Source organism: Abramis brama (assembly GCF_963993115.1).
Source record: "Abramis brama genome assembly, chromosome: 18".
NCBI classification, from domain to species: domain Eukaryota; kingdom Metazoa; phylum Chordata; class Actinopteri; order Cypriniformes; family Leuciscidae; genus Abramis; species Abramis brama.
In genome coordinates, this window is record NC_139980.1 from 28,722,000 (window position 1) to 28,740,237 (window position 18,238).

General features: G+C 35.9%; 1 protein-coding gene across 4 annotated transcripts in view; it reads left to right on the forward strand.

The window, feature by feature from the left end:
• LOC311068221 (protein FAM184A-like) overlaps positions 1–18,238 on the forward strand; it is a 122,480-nt gene that overhangs the window by 62,021 nt on the left and 42,221 nt on the right. For all 4 annotated transcript variants that reach the window (XM_084090539.1, XM_084090537.1, XM_084090538.1 and 1 more), the window contains exons 8-11: positions 2,306–2,467; positions 3,028–3,149; positions 6,913–7,063; positions 12,923–13,135. In XM_084090539.1, the coding sequence (XP_083946665.1) occupies positions 2,306–2,467; positions 3,028–3,149; positions 6,913–7,063; positions 12,923–13,135 (648 nt within the window). The remainder of the gene's footprint in view (positions 1–2,305; positions 2,468–3,027; positions 3,150–6,912; positions 7,064–12,922; positions 13,136–18,238) is intronic.

Consider the following 18,238-nt stretch of genomic DNA (forward strand, 5'->3'; position numbering starts at 1 on the left):
TCCCTCATCCACTTGAAGTTAAACGCACTTCAAAACGGTGGTAGGGATTCCCCCGAGAGGAAGTGCTTTAGAAGTTTGAGAGTGTATGTCTAAAAGTGGAGTTAAACACAGCCTCAGTTACTTCAGCAGCTCAAATCATGATGCCTTCTTTACCGCTACATGACATCATCCGTGAACATCATAAAGACGTGCAGTTTGTCAGATTGGAATAGATGTGGTTACAGTGTTTACATGCCTGTTCATAGCAATTAAAATCGGCATACGCCACATATTTTACTATAATTCTGGCTACTACAGTTATGAGCTTAATCGCATCAATTTGATCAAAGTAAAGTAGGATAAAGTTCAATCGCAATATTGCGTAAATCTCATTATAATCATGTTATGAGGGTGCATGTAAATGCATGTAGTCATTGTTAGGAACTCTGCATTGCTTAGTATTGTCCATTCTTTTCAAAACCCTGTGCTGTCTCTGTGAAAGTGATTTAGCAGGTAGAAAGGAAGGTACGGAAGCAGAGGGAGGTGGTGATTAATTTCAGTGTCGTGTGTTTACCATCTCATTAGTCTCAATGTGTTTTAATGGGCTTCCGGTACATAAATCTGGCTGTGTCCCATAGCTGCAAATAGGCAGCATCACTGATCATTCAATTTAACCATGTTTCATTTACTTTTTGAGTCATGCTTGATGAGCACATTAAACTCTGAACTTGCTGGAAGATCCATCTTAAGATGGTATCTGTGTTTTAAAAAATGGTAGCTGTGGTTTCTAGCTGATCTAAGCTGGTCATTAGCTCATTAATTATCGAGTACTGTATGTTCCGAAATGTTCCGGCTTTCTTAAGCCAACTTAAAGTTTGTCTCGACGAACTTTTTAATCTAGTTAATTATCGAGTACTGTATGTTCCGAAATCCAGCCTGACCACATAAACTGGTAACGACCAGCTGGTAGCTGGTTTGTTGCTGGTCGAAGATGATGACCAGCCTCTTGCACCATCTAGAAACCAATTATCCACCTAGGCTACGTATTTAGCCATGCTGCCCACTTCAAGGCTGTTTCAAAATAGTTGAGTTGAGTCTTAAAAAGCACTGTATCATTGACTATTTGTGTGTTGTGTACATTGTTTATGCACATTAGAGAACTTAGGTGTTGATTTAGAAACATGCTAACATCAACATCTGTATTGGATTGAACTTTAAGAATGTGAGAGACCTTTAATGGTTAATGAAAAGCATCTTTAATCAGTCACGTAAGAGGTTACATTTCGGAAGTTACCCTGCTGATTTTCTGGTCCTAGCTGGTTTCTCAGCTGACCTAGGCTGGACTTCATATGTTTTAGCTGGGTGAAAAGTAAAACCCCTCTAAAACCCAGTCAACAGACCCACTGGGACCTGTCAAATAGCTGAGTAGCTGCTTATGTTGCCCATTAGGGTATGACATTTACAGTTATTTATTTATTTATTTTTGATACTTTTGTTTAATGGGTTTAATCATTAGGACAAGGTTTAACAAATGTGCAAAAAGCAAACAAAAAGTAATTAATAATATAAATATTTAAATACTTTTATTCTATATATTTAACACATACTGTATATTTATATACTACTAAAATAATTTCTACATTATATATTTTTTAATCATTGGAAGACAGCTATAGAGACTATAGAGTGGATTATTTTTATATGTGAAACCTGTATAACAAGGTGCATATTAGTAATTAATAATATAATTATTAATTAATTATATTATTAAATGTTTTTATTCTGATATATATATATAAATATATATAAAAAAAAAAAATTTTATAATTATGGTAACACTACAATAACAATAAGGTTCATTAGTTAATGTATTAACTATCATTATATGTACTATAACTAACAATGAGCAATACATTAGTTACAGTATTAATTAATCTTTGTTAATGTTAGTTAATAAAAAATCCAGCTGTTCATTGTTTGTTCATGTTACTTCACAGAGCATTAACTAATGTTAACAAATACAACCTTTGATTTTAATAATGTTTTGGTAAATGTTGCAATTAATATTAACTAAGATTAATTAACGCTGTAGAAGTCTTGTTCATTCTTAGTTCATGTTAACTAAAGTACTTAACCAATGTTAACTAATGAACCTTATTGTAAAGTGTTTCCGTAATTATTGATAATGCTAAAAATATAGAAATAATACTAAAAAATATTTTATTTTATTGCATTGCATTGCATTGCTTCATTCTTACAGTGTCCTTAAAGTCAACACAGAGAACAAGCATCTGCTCAAAAGCAAGTAACTTTTACTGTTCCTCAGGTGAGTCGACTCCAGGAGCTGGTGAAGCAGGGAGAGCAGGGACTCGGTTCTGCTGAGGGACACATCTCCAATCTGAAGGACGCCCAGAAGAAGCTTCTAGAAGAACTGGATGCCACTCGAGCCAGACTCCGAGAGACCAGCAACCTCCTAACGGCCCTTCAGGTCTATTACCAAAAGCTATTACTCTAAAAAAAAAAAAAAAACTGAGAATGAGACTACATACTTCAAAGTCACGTAACTCTGCCAGTGCAGCCAGTTGTGCAGGCTTTTTTTTATTTTTTTATTAAAGATGATGTGAGTAATTTCCTACTGCTTTTGCTCTCAGTTTTCCATGAATAGCTTCTAAAAACACCTGCAGTGAGTTCATCATTTTGAGATGTGTAATAGGTGCTCCTGTTGAATTACACCCACCTGCGTTTTTGGCCCCTGTGTGACACTTCATTAGAGAGGCCTCTTCATGGATCCTCTTCCTCTGTCCTTGACCTGAAACACAGGTCATCTGAGTGGCCATGCATAATGAATCATACCTGTGTGAACGTGAGAAAAGAACTGAGTGAGTTGAGAAATGAAAATGGATTTCCATCTCCTGGCCCAGTATGATTGATAGCTGTGAAGAAGCGTCCTCCCTCTCGTCCTGAGTGCCGCGTGTCAGACCTCACAATTACAGGTCATGTGCTTAATGGCTCATCAGAGCTAATGTTCGCTCTTGTTCTTTTCCTCAGGGAGAGATGGAGACTCAGAAACAACAGCATGATGCCAAACTCATCTCCACCAAAGAGGAAGAGAAGCTCAAAATGGATAAGATGGCCCTGGAGCTCGAGCTGAAGTGGACCGAGACACTCAGGTAAGAGCACATGTTTCGATGTTACATGAGTGGAAGCGTCCCTTCAGCATATTTTTAATTACTAGTTTATATAATGATTTATAACGTAAAATAAATAATAATAATAATAATAATTAAAAATCCATTATTTATTTATTTGTTTGCTTTTTTGTTTGATTGTTATGCAAGTTTGTTTTATGGGTTAAGTAATAGTTCATGGTCCAACAATTATGCCAAAAAAAGCAAATATTATTAATAACAATAATAATATTCACATATAATATTAAGTAATTTTTTTATACTGTATTTGTCATTGGCGTTATCAGTGTTAAAACTATTATTTTGGAAATAAAAAAGTTGTGAAAGGGTATTTCCAAGGTCAGTGTTCAGAGTAAGAATAGTTCTGACCATTTTTTTCCATGACATGAGGGAGGGTAAACGATGACAGATTTTTTTTCATTTGTGGTTGACTATCCGTATAAATGGTTTGTCAACAAGCAAGGCACTTCTCGTTCTTTCACATTCTCTCCTTCCTTGCCAAGCTAATAAATGACTGATATACCCTGTAAAGTTCCCAACAGCTGTAAGTGTTTTGGCATTGCCTCAGAAAGCACTGCCTGCCTAATTCATTATCAGCCATGCTTACAACCAGTGTTTAATATCATGTGCCTTCAAAAAAGACAAATAGGTCATTAGTATATAAGTCTGAGTTGTTCTAAAACAAAGGCCATTAAGAACATTTGGGCCACTTTGTGTGCTCATAGTTTTGCAAAGTTATCAATTCACCACTATAACATCCCCCGGAAGCGATAAAAATGAGCTAACAGGGAAGGTTGAAGTTGAATAGGCCCTAAGAAGGCATTCAACATGCTTTAATGACAAATCAACAAGGCTTTTATTGGATTTCATCCTCGGTAGCTCATTTTCCACAACATTTGTTCAGGATAGTGCTGTTGTAAACTTGTTATTTTGGGACTGCAGAGCAATGTAGAGCTCATTATTGCTCAAAATAAGTGCTGGTAAATATGTTGGATCTAGGTCGAGAGCCTCATTTTCCATGAGACCCCTGTTATGAATTTCTAGGAGCTTCCATGACTTTGGAAATGATCTCAATTAATATCATTTATGGCGCTGAGGACTTATTCAATGGGCTTTTTAAGAGGTCTGGTCCATTGAAAACAGAATTAATTGCCTTTACAATAGGAATTTTACAGTAGAAATTCCATGTGACAAGGGATGAAATGCTAACGGGTTGCTAATGATGCTAACAGACTGCTTTCTGTTGGAATTACAGACTTCCTTGGTTTTGAATCAAATTAAACCAGTGCCAATTTATTGCAATTATTTATATGTTATTATAGTATGTTTATAATATTTTGAATTATCTTTTATTTTTATGTTTTCATTTAATTTTTCATTTAATTTTATGTGCCTTCATTTTTATTAGTTTTTGTTTTTAATATTTATACTTAACTTTTATTTCAGTTTTAGTACTTCATTTTTTGTATTTTTTTTTAAATATGTCATTTTGGTGATCAAAGATGATTTTTAAGGGATACAATTATTGACTACAAGGGTACTTGACTACATAACTTTTCTAATAGTTATATTTTAATCCATTTCAGCATTATTTCAGTGAATGAAAACTTGTTTTAATAGTTTTACTTTTAGTTAATAATACTGAATTAAACCTTGTAATTATGGAGAAAACTGTCTGTTAAGGGTTAAAAAGGTAAGAACTAGGTGAGATATGAAGGGAAGGAAAATATGTAAGAAAGAAATGTTTTAATATGAAGTTAGCCTAAACATGCAGGATGCATGGAGATATTCACGCACTGTCAGAGGACAAATGTTTGGCAGACTTTGTTTTGCCAGAGTTGCAAGAAGGTTCGTTCATCATCGGGCCAATCTGTCAGACACCGGCACTTGCGTTTGTACAGTCTTAAACAGCCACTGACTTCTTTATCAACACTTGAAGTTTTGCAATTACGCTCACAGCTGCACCGAACAATGAAGTTCATAAAAACTCCAGATGGATCCTCCCCTTCGAGACAGCGCCGTCTGGATATCGCAAGCATGCGTGTGCCGAAGTGCAACAAATCAAAACTGTTTATGCGTTTTTTGTTTGCTGGACTGACAGCTTTGCAATGAGATCATTTATGAAGACAAATGGACTCTTCGTAAAGGTACATAAAGGTTATAAAGCCACGTACAGCAACGTCTACTGAGCAGAAGTTCTGCCTAATTCACCACCTCTTGTAATGCACCACATGACTTGGATGAGTCAGTTGCTGTTTGTGTGTGTTTGTTTCTGACTTAGCTATAATTTTGGAGGCAAAACTGCATTAAAATTTCCTCAGATGTCTGAAAAACCTCTTGCTATCATACTCTGAATTGTTTCGAAGAAAGAGGAGTGATGGTTTTGGAACATGACTTGGCTGGATTTGAACGTGCAACTCCAACCTCTTTCCCTTGTAATTGAGCTTTTTGTCTATTAATTTGTCTATTAATGCATACTTAGAATAATTTTGCAGTGTTACATTCTGTATTCCATCTAAAAAAATGATATATTATATTATATTATATTATATTATATTATATTATATTATATTATATTATATTATATTATATTATTTGAGAGAATTTTTGTATTTTTAAAAATGTTTTTGTCAGACTGCAGGACCATTTAAAATGAACTTTTACTATTTTAAATGAAGTGAAGGCAAAAAATATTTAAAGTTGTGAAACATTTAAATGAAATTATACATATTCAAAGATATTCATAATCCCTTTTACATTTATAAAAAATATCATTTATATTTTAATTGTTCATGTTGACTTGTTTACACTGAATTTCATGTAATCTTTTTCATTTATTCATGAATGTATTATTTTGTATTGTATTATATTATATTTAATATATTATATAAATGTATATTACATATAGATACAGTATATATATGAAAAATATGAAAATGTGAAAGAAATTATGCATTTTCCCTTTTGCAATTATAGAAATTTGTTATTTATATTTACATCGCTCATGCTGACTGCACCCTGAATAAATACATACATAGTAAATATACATAATATTTTTATATTTATATAGCACCTTGCAAAACCCAATGATGCTTCACGGTAAATGAATGCTCTCTACAGTATATTATCAATTAGAGATTTTTGCCACCAGAAATGATCAGATAATTCAGCATGAGTTAAATCCATTCACGTCTCAGTGCTTATTCCTGTGGTCTCGGGCGGCTTTCAAGGTGCCCAGACCCCCATTACAGCTTCCATTTCCTCTTAAGCAGCAATTTAGACTAATTTCACACCTTTAAAAGGTTTCCGCAGTGTCTCAGAGTGCGTGAGGTACTCAGCGCTGACTGTTATTTGGGCATTTTTAGAACAGTCTGTAGCAGACTTAATAATCATGGATTTAAGCCCAGCTCCACACTCCCATGACGTCCTGCAATTACAGCACATAATGTGGCGGTTAACCTCTTCTGTGACCTCAGAGAAATGTAGGTGCTTTAAAAAGATCCGCGGAGCGTGCGAACAGGGGACGGCCCATTTAGCAGCCATTAATGATCAACGGACCGCCGACCCAGTAGAGAGCTTTATTTATGTGGTTTTATATTTAAATGTCTGCAACACCAGAAACCAAATCTGTCCTGTTTTTATCAGATTTATTTCAAAAAGTCTCAGCAAAAACAAATTTGGTAATGTATAAGCACTAAACAGGATGATCATCATTAGTGTGTATCTTTTGTGTGTGTGTCCACAGGCAGGAGTGTAAGAAACTCCGTGAGGAACTGCGTGAAGAGCATGAGGAGAATAAAAGGTCAGCGCTCTCCCAGCTGGCTCAGAATAAAGATCAGGAGATGTGCTCCGCCAGAGAGAGCTGGCAGAGGAAGGTGGAGGACCTTCTAGAGCAGGTCAGAGACTCACCAATGCAAATGCTAACACTGCAATCATGTCTGACGATGTTGACCGCTTTTGTGCTACTCGAGAAATGCATTTCATTTAAATTTGATTTAAATCAGTTGAGCAGCTAATGTATTTTAATGTAAATAAATAAACACACACACACTGCAAAAAGTCAAGATAGTGAAACAAAAATAATGATCAAATCTAATTTACATCTTAAATACGTGATAATCAAGTGCTTAATTAGTGCATTTTCAGTTTATTTCTACTTTTTCTATGATATATTTATCAATTTAATTATCAATGTTTTGTTACATTTTTTTCAGCAGTGTTACAATGTTACATTTTTATTTTAATTTAAGTGCGTTGTAATTTGTTTATTTATCCTCATGATTAAATTATATCATTGTTCATTGATTTTATACATTTAACCAAGTTTAGGCATTTCATTGTTGATTTTCTCAATTTCTCAATTCTACAAAGTACAGAAAATTCAATTGTGGTCAGTAAGATTTAATTTAATGAAATTAAAGCATGGACAGCATGGATTCAGTTAATTGATCAAAAGTGATAGTAAAGACATTTATAATGTTACAAACGATTTATATTACAAAACAATTCTGTTCTTTTGAACTTTCTATTCATCAAAGAATCTTCCACAACAATATTAAACAGCACAACTGTTTTCAACATTGATAATAATAATAATAAATGCTTCTTGAGAAGCAAATCATCATATTAGAATGATTTCTGAAGGAAATCAGGTATTTTAAATTGTAAGATCTTTCCACAATATTTTACTGTTTTTAATCAAATAAATGTAGCTTTGGTGAGCGTAAGATACTTTTTCGACCACAAACGTTTGAATAGTAGTGTACTTTTAAGCAAGAGTATTAAACAATCCTCTGTTTGTTTGAGCTTCCTGTCCAGACTAACACAGCAACTTAACCAGGCTTAACCAGTTATTTAAATCTGGTGTGGCACTATGTGTTTATTTGACCAATGGCAGATGAAGGGAGTGTACAGAAAATACCTCATATTGTTTTTTGCAGTTCTGTTGTTAAAGCCTGTGGCAGAGAAATTGCACAGTTCATCTTAATAGTGATAAAAGACTACATGCAAACCTACCGTGAGCCAGACAAACAAGTCAATATGGGGAATACATGTTTTAATAAACTGCAAACCCCAATGACACTTTTTAAATGGATAAAAGCATCAGTGAAATACAACAGCAGTTGAAAATCTAGCCCTCATCCACACTTTAATATTAAGAATATTGCAGATGTATCCTTGGGTTACCCTCTGTGCAGTTTTCATATGCTGAACACTCACTACTGCATTTATACTGTACAGACAGGAAGTACACAGAGCTCATTTTATTTTTGCAATCAACAATGTATGATTTGATTTATTCTAAATAAAAGAATGGCCCTGAAACCAAAAATTTGAAAAAGTCGTTTTATCGAACTCTTTTAGAACTGTTTTTCATTCTCGAAGCTGGCTGTTATTTTGAGAGGAGCTATATGCATACAGAGCTGCTAAATGGACAAAATATGAGATGGGATATTTCAATATTTCAATGCTTTTGCATTCTCTCGCAAAAGTTTAGCATTTCCCCGCATTGCATTCCCTCACAAAACATTTGTGCTTGCTTGCAAAGAACTCTGTGTTCTCTGTGGGGGAATGCAAAACATTTGCGAGAGAATGCAAAACCATTGAGATATCATTTTTTCCATCACCAAGTCCCTTTAGGGGCTCCGTAGTTACGTACACAGAGCCCTGATCAAAAATGATCAGTGCATTTATTGAACATAACTCTCGCCTACTTTGAAAATCCAATGGAATTAGTATGTCAAACAGGTATTTATGGCTATTGTCATTGGGCTTTTAATGGAAAGCAATATGCAAACTGGGATTTAGCCCTTGTCATAATCATTCCTACGACTAGTCTAGTACAGTGTCTACTACTGAGAATTATATTGCTTCTTCAACTGCTACTGCGTCTATGGATATTACGCAATTTCATTTATCTCTTACAATCTTTATTTCGGGTTTGTGATGGTTTCACAATAATCAAGGACACATTATAACTTGCAAATGAGTCGATTTGCTATTAAACTGCAGGGTTATGTGATATACAGTGCTTGCCAATCAGATATTCTCTAGATGCCTGTAATAATTAATAATATTCAGCTTTAATCACAAGATTGTGATGGAATCCGGCAGATATTCATTAGCTCCGTTCACTGATCCTCCTGGCGTCTGCACTTTGTTTTATAGCTAATTATTTTTCCATGGTCTGTTTGTCCTTGTCTATGGGAAAAAGAAAACGGGCTGGAAAATGGCACAGCGACGAAAACATCAGAATCCACTTAAAAGCGCAGGAACCTCAGGCAAGCACCGCTATCGTTTTTTTAGAGCATAGAGAACAAGTCTTCCCCACCATTCAAGCTACGCAAGTTATTGATGCCATAAATCGTGAGGTGTATTGAGAAGAGGAGTGCTGTTACGTTTCTAAGCGTTCAGTCTTGCGGTTTTTGCATCGCTTGAAGGAGAGACCCCGAGGACATCTAGAAAGGAGAATATCAGAGACTTGGCGAAGAGCCAGTAACAACCACCCACATCATCTTAGCAATATGTAGCAAGTTTTGTATAGACAAGCACCGTTTCTTTTACACATATAGTTTGATTGTTTCATGTTAGCCCATGCCCATTATTATGAGAGATAACATGCCTCTGTTCACAATTTTTTTTCTTATCTTTATATTTTAACTTTATTTTAATTCATTCATTTTAATATATCACTTCTGATCACTTTTGGGGTAATGTAATGTTACAATATTGTGTTTCTCAATACTTTTTTATGTATTTAATGAACACATCAGCTTGCCCTCTTCTTTGGGAATGTGATACTTGGCTTGCCAACCATTTTAACTAACTAACTAACTAACTAACTATAAATATTTAGTTATTTAGTAAGTTAGTAGTTAGCTAGTCCCAACTTAGGGTGAACACTCCTTTTGCAGGACTTTCACACACCCAAATGTTACAAAAATGTATCTTTTTATTTTTTGTTTAATTAAGCTCAACAACAGAGAAAACCCATTGCTACTTAGAGTCAGCTCTCATATTGAGTTATTATTTTCCACTACAAATATTTACTACAGTCGGATATAATTCATTCAGATTTACTTTTGCTTATCAGCTGTATTTTGACATTTTTAAAACACATCTCAGGTCAGCTGAAAATAAAACATTACTTGCAACACATTACCCTTGAGATGACTTCTTTTCTAAAGCCCCCTTTTTTATTTTCAGCTTCATTGTATAATTTGTCTCCTTTCATCGTGAACTTCATTGTTTTATTTACTTGTACATGTGTGCAGAGTGTTTTGCTGGCAACCGAGACCTCTTTCTTTCTCAGAGCTCTAAATGTGTCAGAGCAAGTCTTGCTGCAGTGGCAAGATCCGTAGAGCTTATTGGAGAAGCGATTTCCACCACTACAGAAATGTCCTCAGCCTCACCCATCAGCTCTCTCTAGTGCACTAGATGCATCAAAGTGAAGCACCAGACCTCCATGCACCGCTTATCTGTTCACATTATTGTTAGTGGTGCTTGCTGAGGACAATCAATCAGATACAATTAAGTGTTAGTTATCTAGACAACATTTTGGCATACCTCATCCAAAATGAATGCTACAGATGTGAATGATGCCTCAAATTGTGCAGCTTATTGAGGTGTTAATATTTTTCTATACTACCTATCATCCAAGGGAAACAGATTATCTTTAAAGAACAGAAAGTGTAGGTTCTGTTCATCGGATGTTGATTGGACGGAGGCAGATCTGAATGCCAGCTTGTGGTGGATTGTAAGAAAGAGGCGGGGTTTATGCAGACTATATGATTGGAGAAGTCTGACATGCATCACCAGAGACAAGTCTGACGTTTCACCAGAAGATCCGATTTAAATAACTCAAAAACTGTTTAGACTCATTTTCATTTTCTTCTTTTCTTAAAAAAAAGAGAGGTTACTATGCGGTGAGGCAACTTGAAATGGAGGTTATAATGGAAGCCAGTTTTTGAAAAGCATAAATATGAAGCTTACATTTTAATAAAAGCATTTACATAAATTTTTCTGTTAAAACGGGTTTTATTTGAGCTGTTTAAATCATAATTTTTACAGTAGTTTTATTTATTATGGCAGTTTGTTATTATAATATATATGTATTATGTATAATTTCTATTAATATTTTAAATTAAAAAAAAAAATTCGAGTCTTCTTTTTAAATTATTTTTTTTAGTAATTTTATGTGATTTTGTCATTTTTATTTTTATTTTACAAATATTACTATTCATTTTTAATTTGTTTCATTTATCATTTTTGTTTATTTCCAATCAGTAATTTTAGTCATTTCAGTTAGTTGCCAAGGCAACATTTTGTGGTGTATTGAAAGAAAGAGGCGATTATGATTGGTGAAGTCGAATATTTGTTACCATAGAGAAGTCTGTCGTTTCAACGGAATTATGAGGTCTGGAAAAATATTAAACAATGAAACGTACACACAGATGAATAATTTACAAAAAAATCAATAACATGCATTTAGAAAATAGATAATAGAAATGTTTGAACTTTCTGACTTTTGGACCTGTTGGACCGAAAACTGAGATTGAAAAAGTCTTTTTTAATTTCCATCAATGTACAGTAGAAAGTTTCCATGTTGGGGCCCCTGGGGGCCATCAACATGTCTCAGCACTAGAATATAATTGAGGCTTTTTGTCAGCAGAATTGTGCAAAGAAGTTTTGCACTTGCAAGCACCTTTCATTTCCTCGAATGTGAAAAATTAGTTTTCACATAACAACAACATTCATCTTTTTGTCAGTGTCAGCGCAACAGCTGTGATATGAGCAGTGATATCCCGGTCATATTGGAACCGCTTCCAGCCGGCTCGAAAATGAAATAATTAACTGATGCGACGACAAGCTCAGTATCGGTTTACTGTGTCCACAAGTGTTGGCGGGAAAGATGCGGTAAAACTCTGTCATAAGCAGCGACTAGCTAGCAGGTCAACGAGTGGGCCGGAGTGACTGAAAGCTCCAGCTCTAACATATCGATTGGTGCCGATGTCTGACTTCTCAACTCGTCCCAGACTGAGTCCTAATTCAGTCCTTGTAGACATGGCTGCTAAACACAAGTTCACACTCACACTCACAGCTCTATCCGCTGAGGGAAACTAGAGCCAATGTGTGTTTGCACACACAAGCCTGCTAACAGTGTGTGGAAATAGAAATGGTGTGACTGTAAAAATGAATGAAGATTTCTAATCGCTGCTATCTCCTCTTATAGTCTTTACAAGGAGCATGTTTTGCAGTTTAGCCAAGTAGCAGTGCTTGCTAAGTGAAGCTTCACGATTACTATTGCTTATACTTAAAGGAATATTCCAGGTTCAATATATGTTAAGCTTAATCAACAGCATTTGTGGCATTATTTTGATTACCACCAAAATAATTTAGACTCATCCCTCATTTTAAGGTTACTGTATGGTGAAGAAACTTACAATGGAAGTGAATGGGGCCAATTTTTGGAGGATTTAAAAAGCATAAATGAAAAGATTACAATTTTATACAAGCACTAATATTAATTTTTTTGTTTCACTGTATATTATTTTATCTGTAAAACTGTGATTCAATATTTTGAATTAGCTTTTGTTTGCACCCTCAGATTCCAGATTTTCAAATAGTTGTATCTCAGCCAAATATTGTCCTATCCCCTATAAACCATACAATTTCAAAAGGGTCATAGCCTATAACATTTAACTGCAAGGTTTCTTGATTTTTAAAAAATATATATATTTTTTTTCTGTGTGCAGATTTCCTTGCTGAAACAGAGCCTGGAGATGCAACTTTCCCAGTCCCAGCATTCCCTGCAGCAGCTGCAGGCCCAGTTCAGTCAGGAGCGAGAGCACCTGGGCCAGCAGCTGCAGGAGATGGAGCTGGAGCATCAGCGCAGGGAGCAGCGGATGAGGGAGGCTCACTGCTGTGCCGTACAGGACATGCAGGAGACGCGTCAGCACGACCTCAAGGTAACATATTCTGCCACCCGTCTCCCCCTCTGACCTGTATGTGTGCGCTCTTATCTTTTCCTTTCACCTCTTGGCTCTCTGTTATTTGAGTTTTGATAGCTTCGTTCCCCTTTGTTCCACATACACTCTTATCTCAGCTTCAGACAACTCTCCCCACGGTGATCTATGCTATTTTTTACACATTTTTTTAGTGATATATTTTTAGTTTTATGTTTTGAAATGGCATTGTGCAGAGGGGGCCAGATGTAACTTAATATTACTGACTATAAATATTTCTCACTGACTAAGAAACTGTATTTTACACTTCTTTAAAGTTGGCAAGTTGCAATAGTCTTTTCTAACCTATTGTAACATACATATATCCGAGTTTAACAGCTTTTTGTACAAGGAAAAAATCTAGGACAGGACTTGATTTTGTCCATGGGGAATTGATTGGATAGTTGGATGGTTGTGGTTTGCTATTGGTCGATCTCATGTGAGTGACAGGTTGTCCCGCCCTCGTGCCAGTAAACGTCATCAGAGAAGAGAAGAGATGGCGCTGCAAGAGTGAGGGGAAGTTGTTTTAATTAAGGATGGATGGATGGATGGATGGATGGATGGATGGATAGATGGATGGATATATGTATGGATGGATGGATAGATAGATAGATAGATAGATAGATAGATAGATAGATAGATAGATAGACAGACAGACAGACAGACAGACAGACAGATAGACAGACAGACAGACAGATTATTAGAATTCTTTTTATTAATAATAAAACAATAGTGATTAAGACAGTAGGATTATTTAGCTTGAAATAAATATTTCTTATTCACCAAGAAACTGTATTTTAGTTAATATTTATAATTACAAATATATTTATATAGTTATATATTGAGTACTGAATGCATTACAAGTAACATGAGTTACAATATCAGATTACTTTTTTCAAGTAACTAGTAATGTATTACTTTTAATAAAAAAAAAGAAATCTGAGTTATTTTTCAAATAAGTAACGCAGGTTACTTTGTTTTGCCATTCATTGACTGACAGCTCTCTTGTCCTCATGTTGAGAGAAATCGTGAGTAAGTGCAGAGGCGTTGTGTAAACATGATGCTTATCGTAGTTCTAGACTTAATGTGAACTCTTCTCGCTTGCTCAGAAACTTTCAGTATTCCTCAAAATGAATCAAAACAGTGAAACACAAACTCAGAATATTACGCAAACCTGCAATTAAATATATTAAATTACACAAATATACTTCATGTATTTAATCTCACTTTATTAGCCAATGTCTTTGCTGCTGACCTTTGATGATCCAATTTAACCATTCTAATTAGCAAAAATTACTTCAGATAAACATCACATTTATTTATTTATTAGTAAGAGTGTTGAACTTTCTTCCCCGCGTCCTATTCTTCTTCAATTCAGAATGGCAGAACAGCAAGCTCAGCCCATGTGAGAAAAAGTAACATAACACTAATTTCCATAAAAAGTAACCAAGTGATGCAATTAGTTATTTTTTTTAAGGAGTAACGCAATATTGTAATGCATTACTTTAAAAAGTAACTTTCCCCAACACTGTTTCTATTTCATTACAGTTTTACCTATGTATTTTTGTCATTATGACAAAAGGATTAACTTTTACACCCGGGGTATAAAAATCTGTTTCTGTTGTCCGATCACAAGTTGCCTATAGTAGACTGTATGTATGGCTTTGGATTTAATTGTTTGTGTTTCTTACATCAGCAAGCATTATATTGTTACAGTTTGACTTAAACCATGTATCATGTTGCAGTTTCTTTGTGAAATCACTTGCCACCGATGGGTAACTTGTTTTATTTGCCCGCCAAAGTCATTTTTATGTGTATTTGGTGCTTAGCGAGTATCAGTTTTCAGTCTTTGTGGATTGTGGATGAGACTTTATGCGGACAGTCGAGACCACATCGACTCCAACCTTCAGTTGCTGTGGAAGGTCTTATACAGAGTCAACCAAGCAATTGCTGACTCTAATCCTTTCAGCTTATTTGTCCACTGGTAAAATGGTCCTTTAGCCCCGTTTGCCCTCTTTCTGTCCCCCAATAGATTTGATGTGGTAAGGCAGATCTGCCACAGATCCAGCCCTGCCCACAGCACATCTCTCAGGTCCTTCCTTTTCCAGATCCTGCAATAACCTGCTCACTCTCAGCTCTCCTGTCTGTGGGTTAGTAATGGCTGAGCGCTTGCTGTCACAGGCTGTAATGTCTGCTTTATCCAGTACCTAGCCTCTGATGACTCCAGGGGAGAGAAACGCTCAGTCTGACTGGAAGTGATTGCCTTGAGCTGGGCTGAAGTGGCTCCACACCACAGGCCTGAAGATGAAGGCTGCGAGCGGGGGACAGCGGGGAAACACTGCTTGAATAACCGGTGATCAGTCGAGATTGACTCGCCAACATCAGTCAGAATGACAGGCTTCACTTCACAATTTAAGAACTAGTGGAAACAGTTGGACGGCACAGGCTGGCTTGTTGTGATGCCACGAAATGGCAAAGGCTTAGCTCATGAATATTAATTATGGATACATATATTTTAATATCATGACCTGTTAATGTTTTGATTATAATTAGTCATGGATTACGATTTTTCATATCAACAGAAAAATATACCGGGATAACCTGGCTTCTCTTGAGACTCCCATGCTTCGCAGCATTTACTGATATGCTATACGTGATTGGTTACAAGGTAGTTTATGACGTCAGAAACACCAGCGATTTCAAACCGTGTTTTTGAGACTGTCTTTGACTGTTCACTGGAGTTTTAAGGAGAAAATGCTCAGCAATGGTGTTGACTTATGAATTTGCACATGGTTTGTCTTAAAGCATATTAAAAACACCACATAGACATATAAACAACATTAAAAACTTGATTTTCACCACAGAGGGGCTTTAACTTAATTGTATCACTATGAAAAGTGTAAAAAGTAATGCTAAAATGAAATACAACTGACATTTATCAATTTGTTTGATTTAATTGGAGCTGCAAGCTAAATCACTAACTTGACACATAATGAGTGATGCATGAATTATCAGATCAAATTAATGGCTGTTTTTCATATTTGGTTTTCATAATAATAATTTAAGTGTCCCTTTTATCAGCGAATAATATATCTGCCTATTTATATTGATATCTATTTTTTAGCCTATATATATTAATTGTCAAAAAAGCAGCAGTGGTTATAGACAGAAATTATTACTAATGGTTGGTTTATGTTGCATAGTGGACATAGTGCATAATGATATCAGACACAGCAGTTGTTCATATGTTGATGAGTTTCCCAGCAGCACAGGCAAATATAAAAGATTCAAGAGCATAATTGTTGTAGAATCCCAGTTGCCCTGCCTTTAAAATAAGCCCTCTTGTCCTTGTTTCATTCGTGTAATGAGTGGAGATCCAACAGAATGGTTATGAAATCTCATTTAATAACTTTCTGCTCCAGAGCACCATGTTCGAGGTAGACTCCAGACTCCAGGAGCCGATTTATTGACTTGTGTTTAATTATCATCAGCGGTTCAGTGTGATGCGGCACCCTGTGATAATCTCACACCAACCGCATCACCATCTCTCTCTCTCTCTCTCTCTCTGCTCACCAGCATCTCAATATTGAGCAGGGCTCTTTTGAAGTCAGGCTGAGAAACGCTTCTCTGCTGCTAATAGGCTCGACAGCACTGCGGAGGAGAAAGACAGCGTCAGTCTTAGCACTCGCCGTTCCGTCCTCAGAGACTAAAACGAGTGTGCGATTCCTCCATCTGATATCTCGCTCCAACAGGCAAAAAGATCCACCTCAGCTCCCTCCTGTAGCTTTTTGCTGATATCAAGCACTGCTTTTTACCCAGCCGGAAAGAACAGGCGAAAATCCCGCAGCTGCCACAGTAGGTAAAGGGCCTGTGTGTGCCAATCCTCGACAGCACGCCGGCCGAGAGCATATGGACCTGATGACTCACTGTGAAGATACCTGGGAATTTTCAGAGCTGCCCTTTCCGGCTTTCCTTTTTCTTTTTTCAGATATTTAAACAGCTTCAAACATGGCTCATCAAAACACATTTATAATCTATTACTATTTGCAAGTCTTTTGTCTTTAAAGAGGACCTATTATGCCCTTTTACAAAGTCTTGATTTTGTATTTGTGGTCTACTAGAATAGGTTTTCATGCTTCAATGTAAAAAAAAAAAACATTTTACATTGTTGCAACACCTCTCTTCCCAGTCTGTCAGTGACACCCTGGGGTGCTTTTCCCATACAATGACGTGACTCGCTGCTTAACCACCATAGTATGATGCATCGTGGTAGAAATTAACCAGCTAGTCACGACTGTTTCCCGAAACCGGTCAAACCTTTGTTGTTTGAACACCATTAGTTCAACAATATAGGACTGCCATTAATGATGTCATGTGCTGCAGGTGTTGGAGCAATAATAACTTCTGTCAATTCATCGATTCGAGATCGCAATTAATGTATTAACATTATTATAGTTCATTTACATAACTCTGTTAATATTTTTATTCACGTTAACATGCAGAATTTTGCATACTCTTACATACTCTTATCATACGTATACATGCGGTTCATTAAGTCAGCAGCTTTTTCGTAATGGTTCCCTTATACGTCATACACTCTTACGCATTTATGTACACGCATACTCCTCAAAAACTGTCTTGATTGTTGACCGACTAAAATATATATATATTAAGGGGCCGTTTACATGACACCATTTTCAACTAAAAACTGAAAAGTTTTAATGCTTTGTGGCCGTTCATTTACACGACAATGCGTTTTGGGGGCCTGAATATGCAAGCTTTTGAGAACAGGTCTCAAAGTACAAGTAAAAAAAAAAAAACGATACCATTATCGTCTCTGTGTAAACTACAAAATCGCGAATTTGTGAAAACGGTGACGTCATGCACGTGTATTACGTGTTCAGTCTATAGGCACATAGTTTCTTTACAAAGTGACATCGTCAACTACTGGCATGGCATGCATAATACAGTGCATTTAGCCATTTGCGCGGATCCGTGCTATAGCACCCCCTGTTTTCACAGGATTGTAAATGCAACGCAAATTTTTGGCTATTTACATTTATTCAT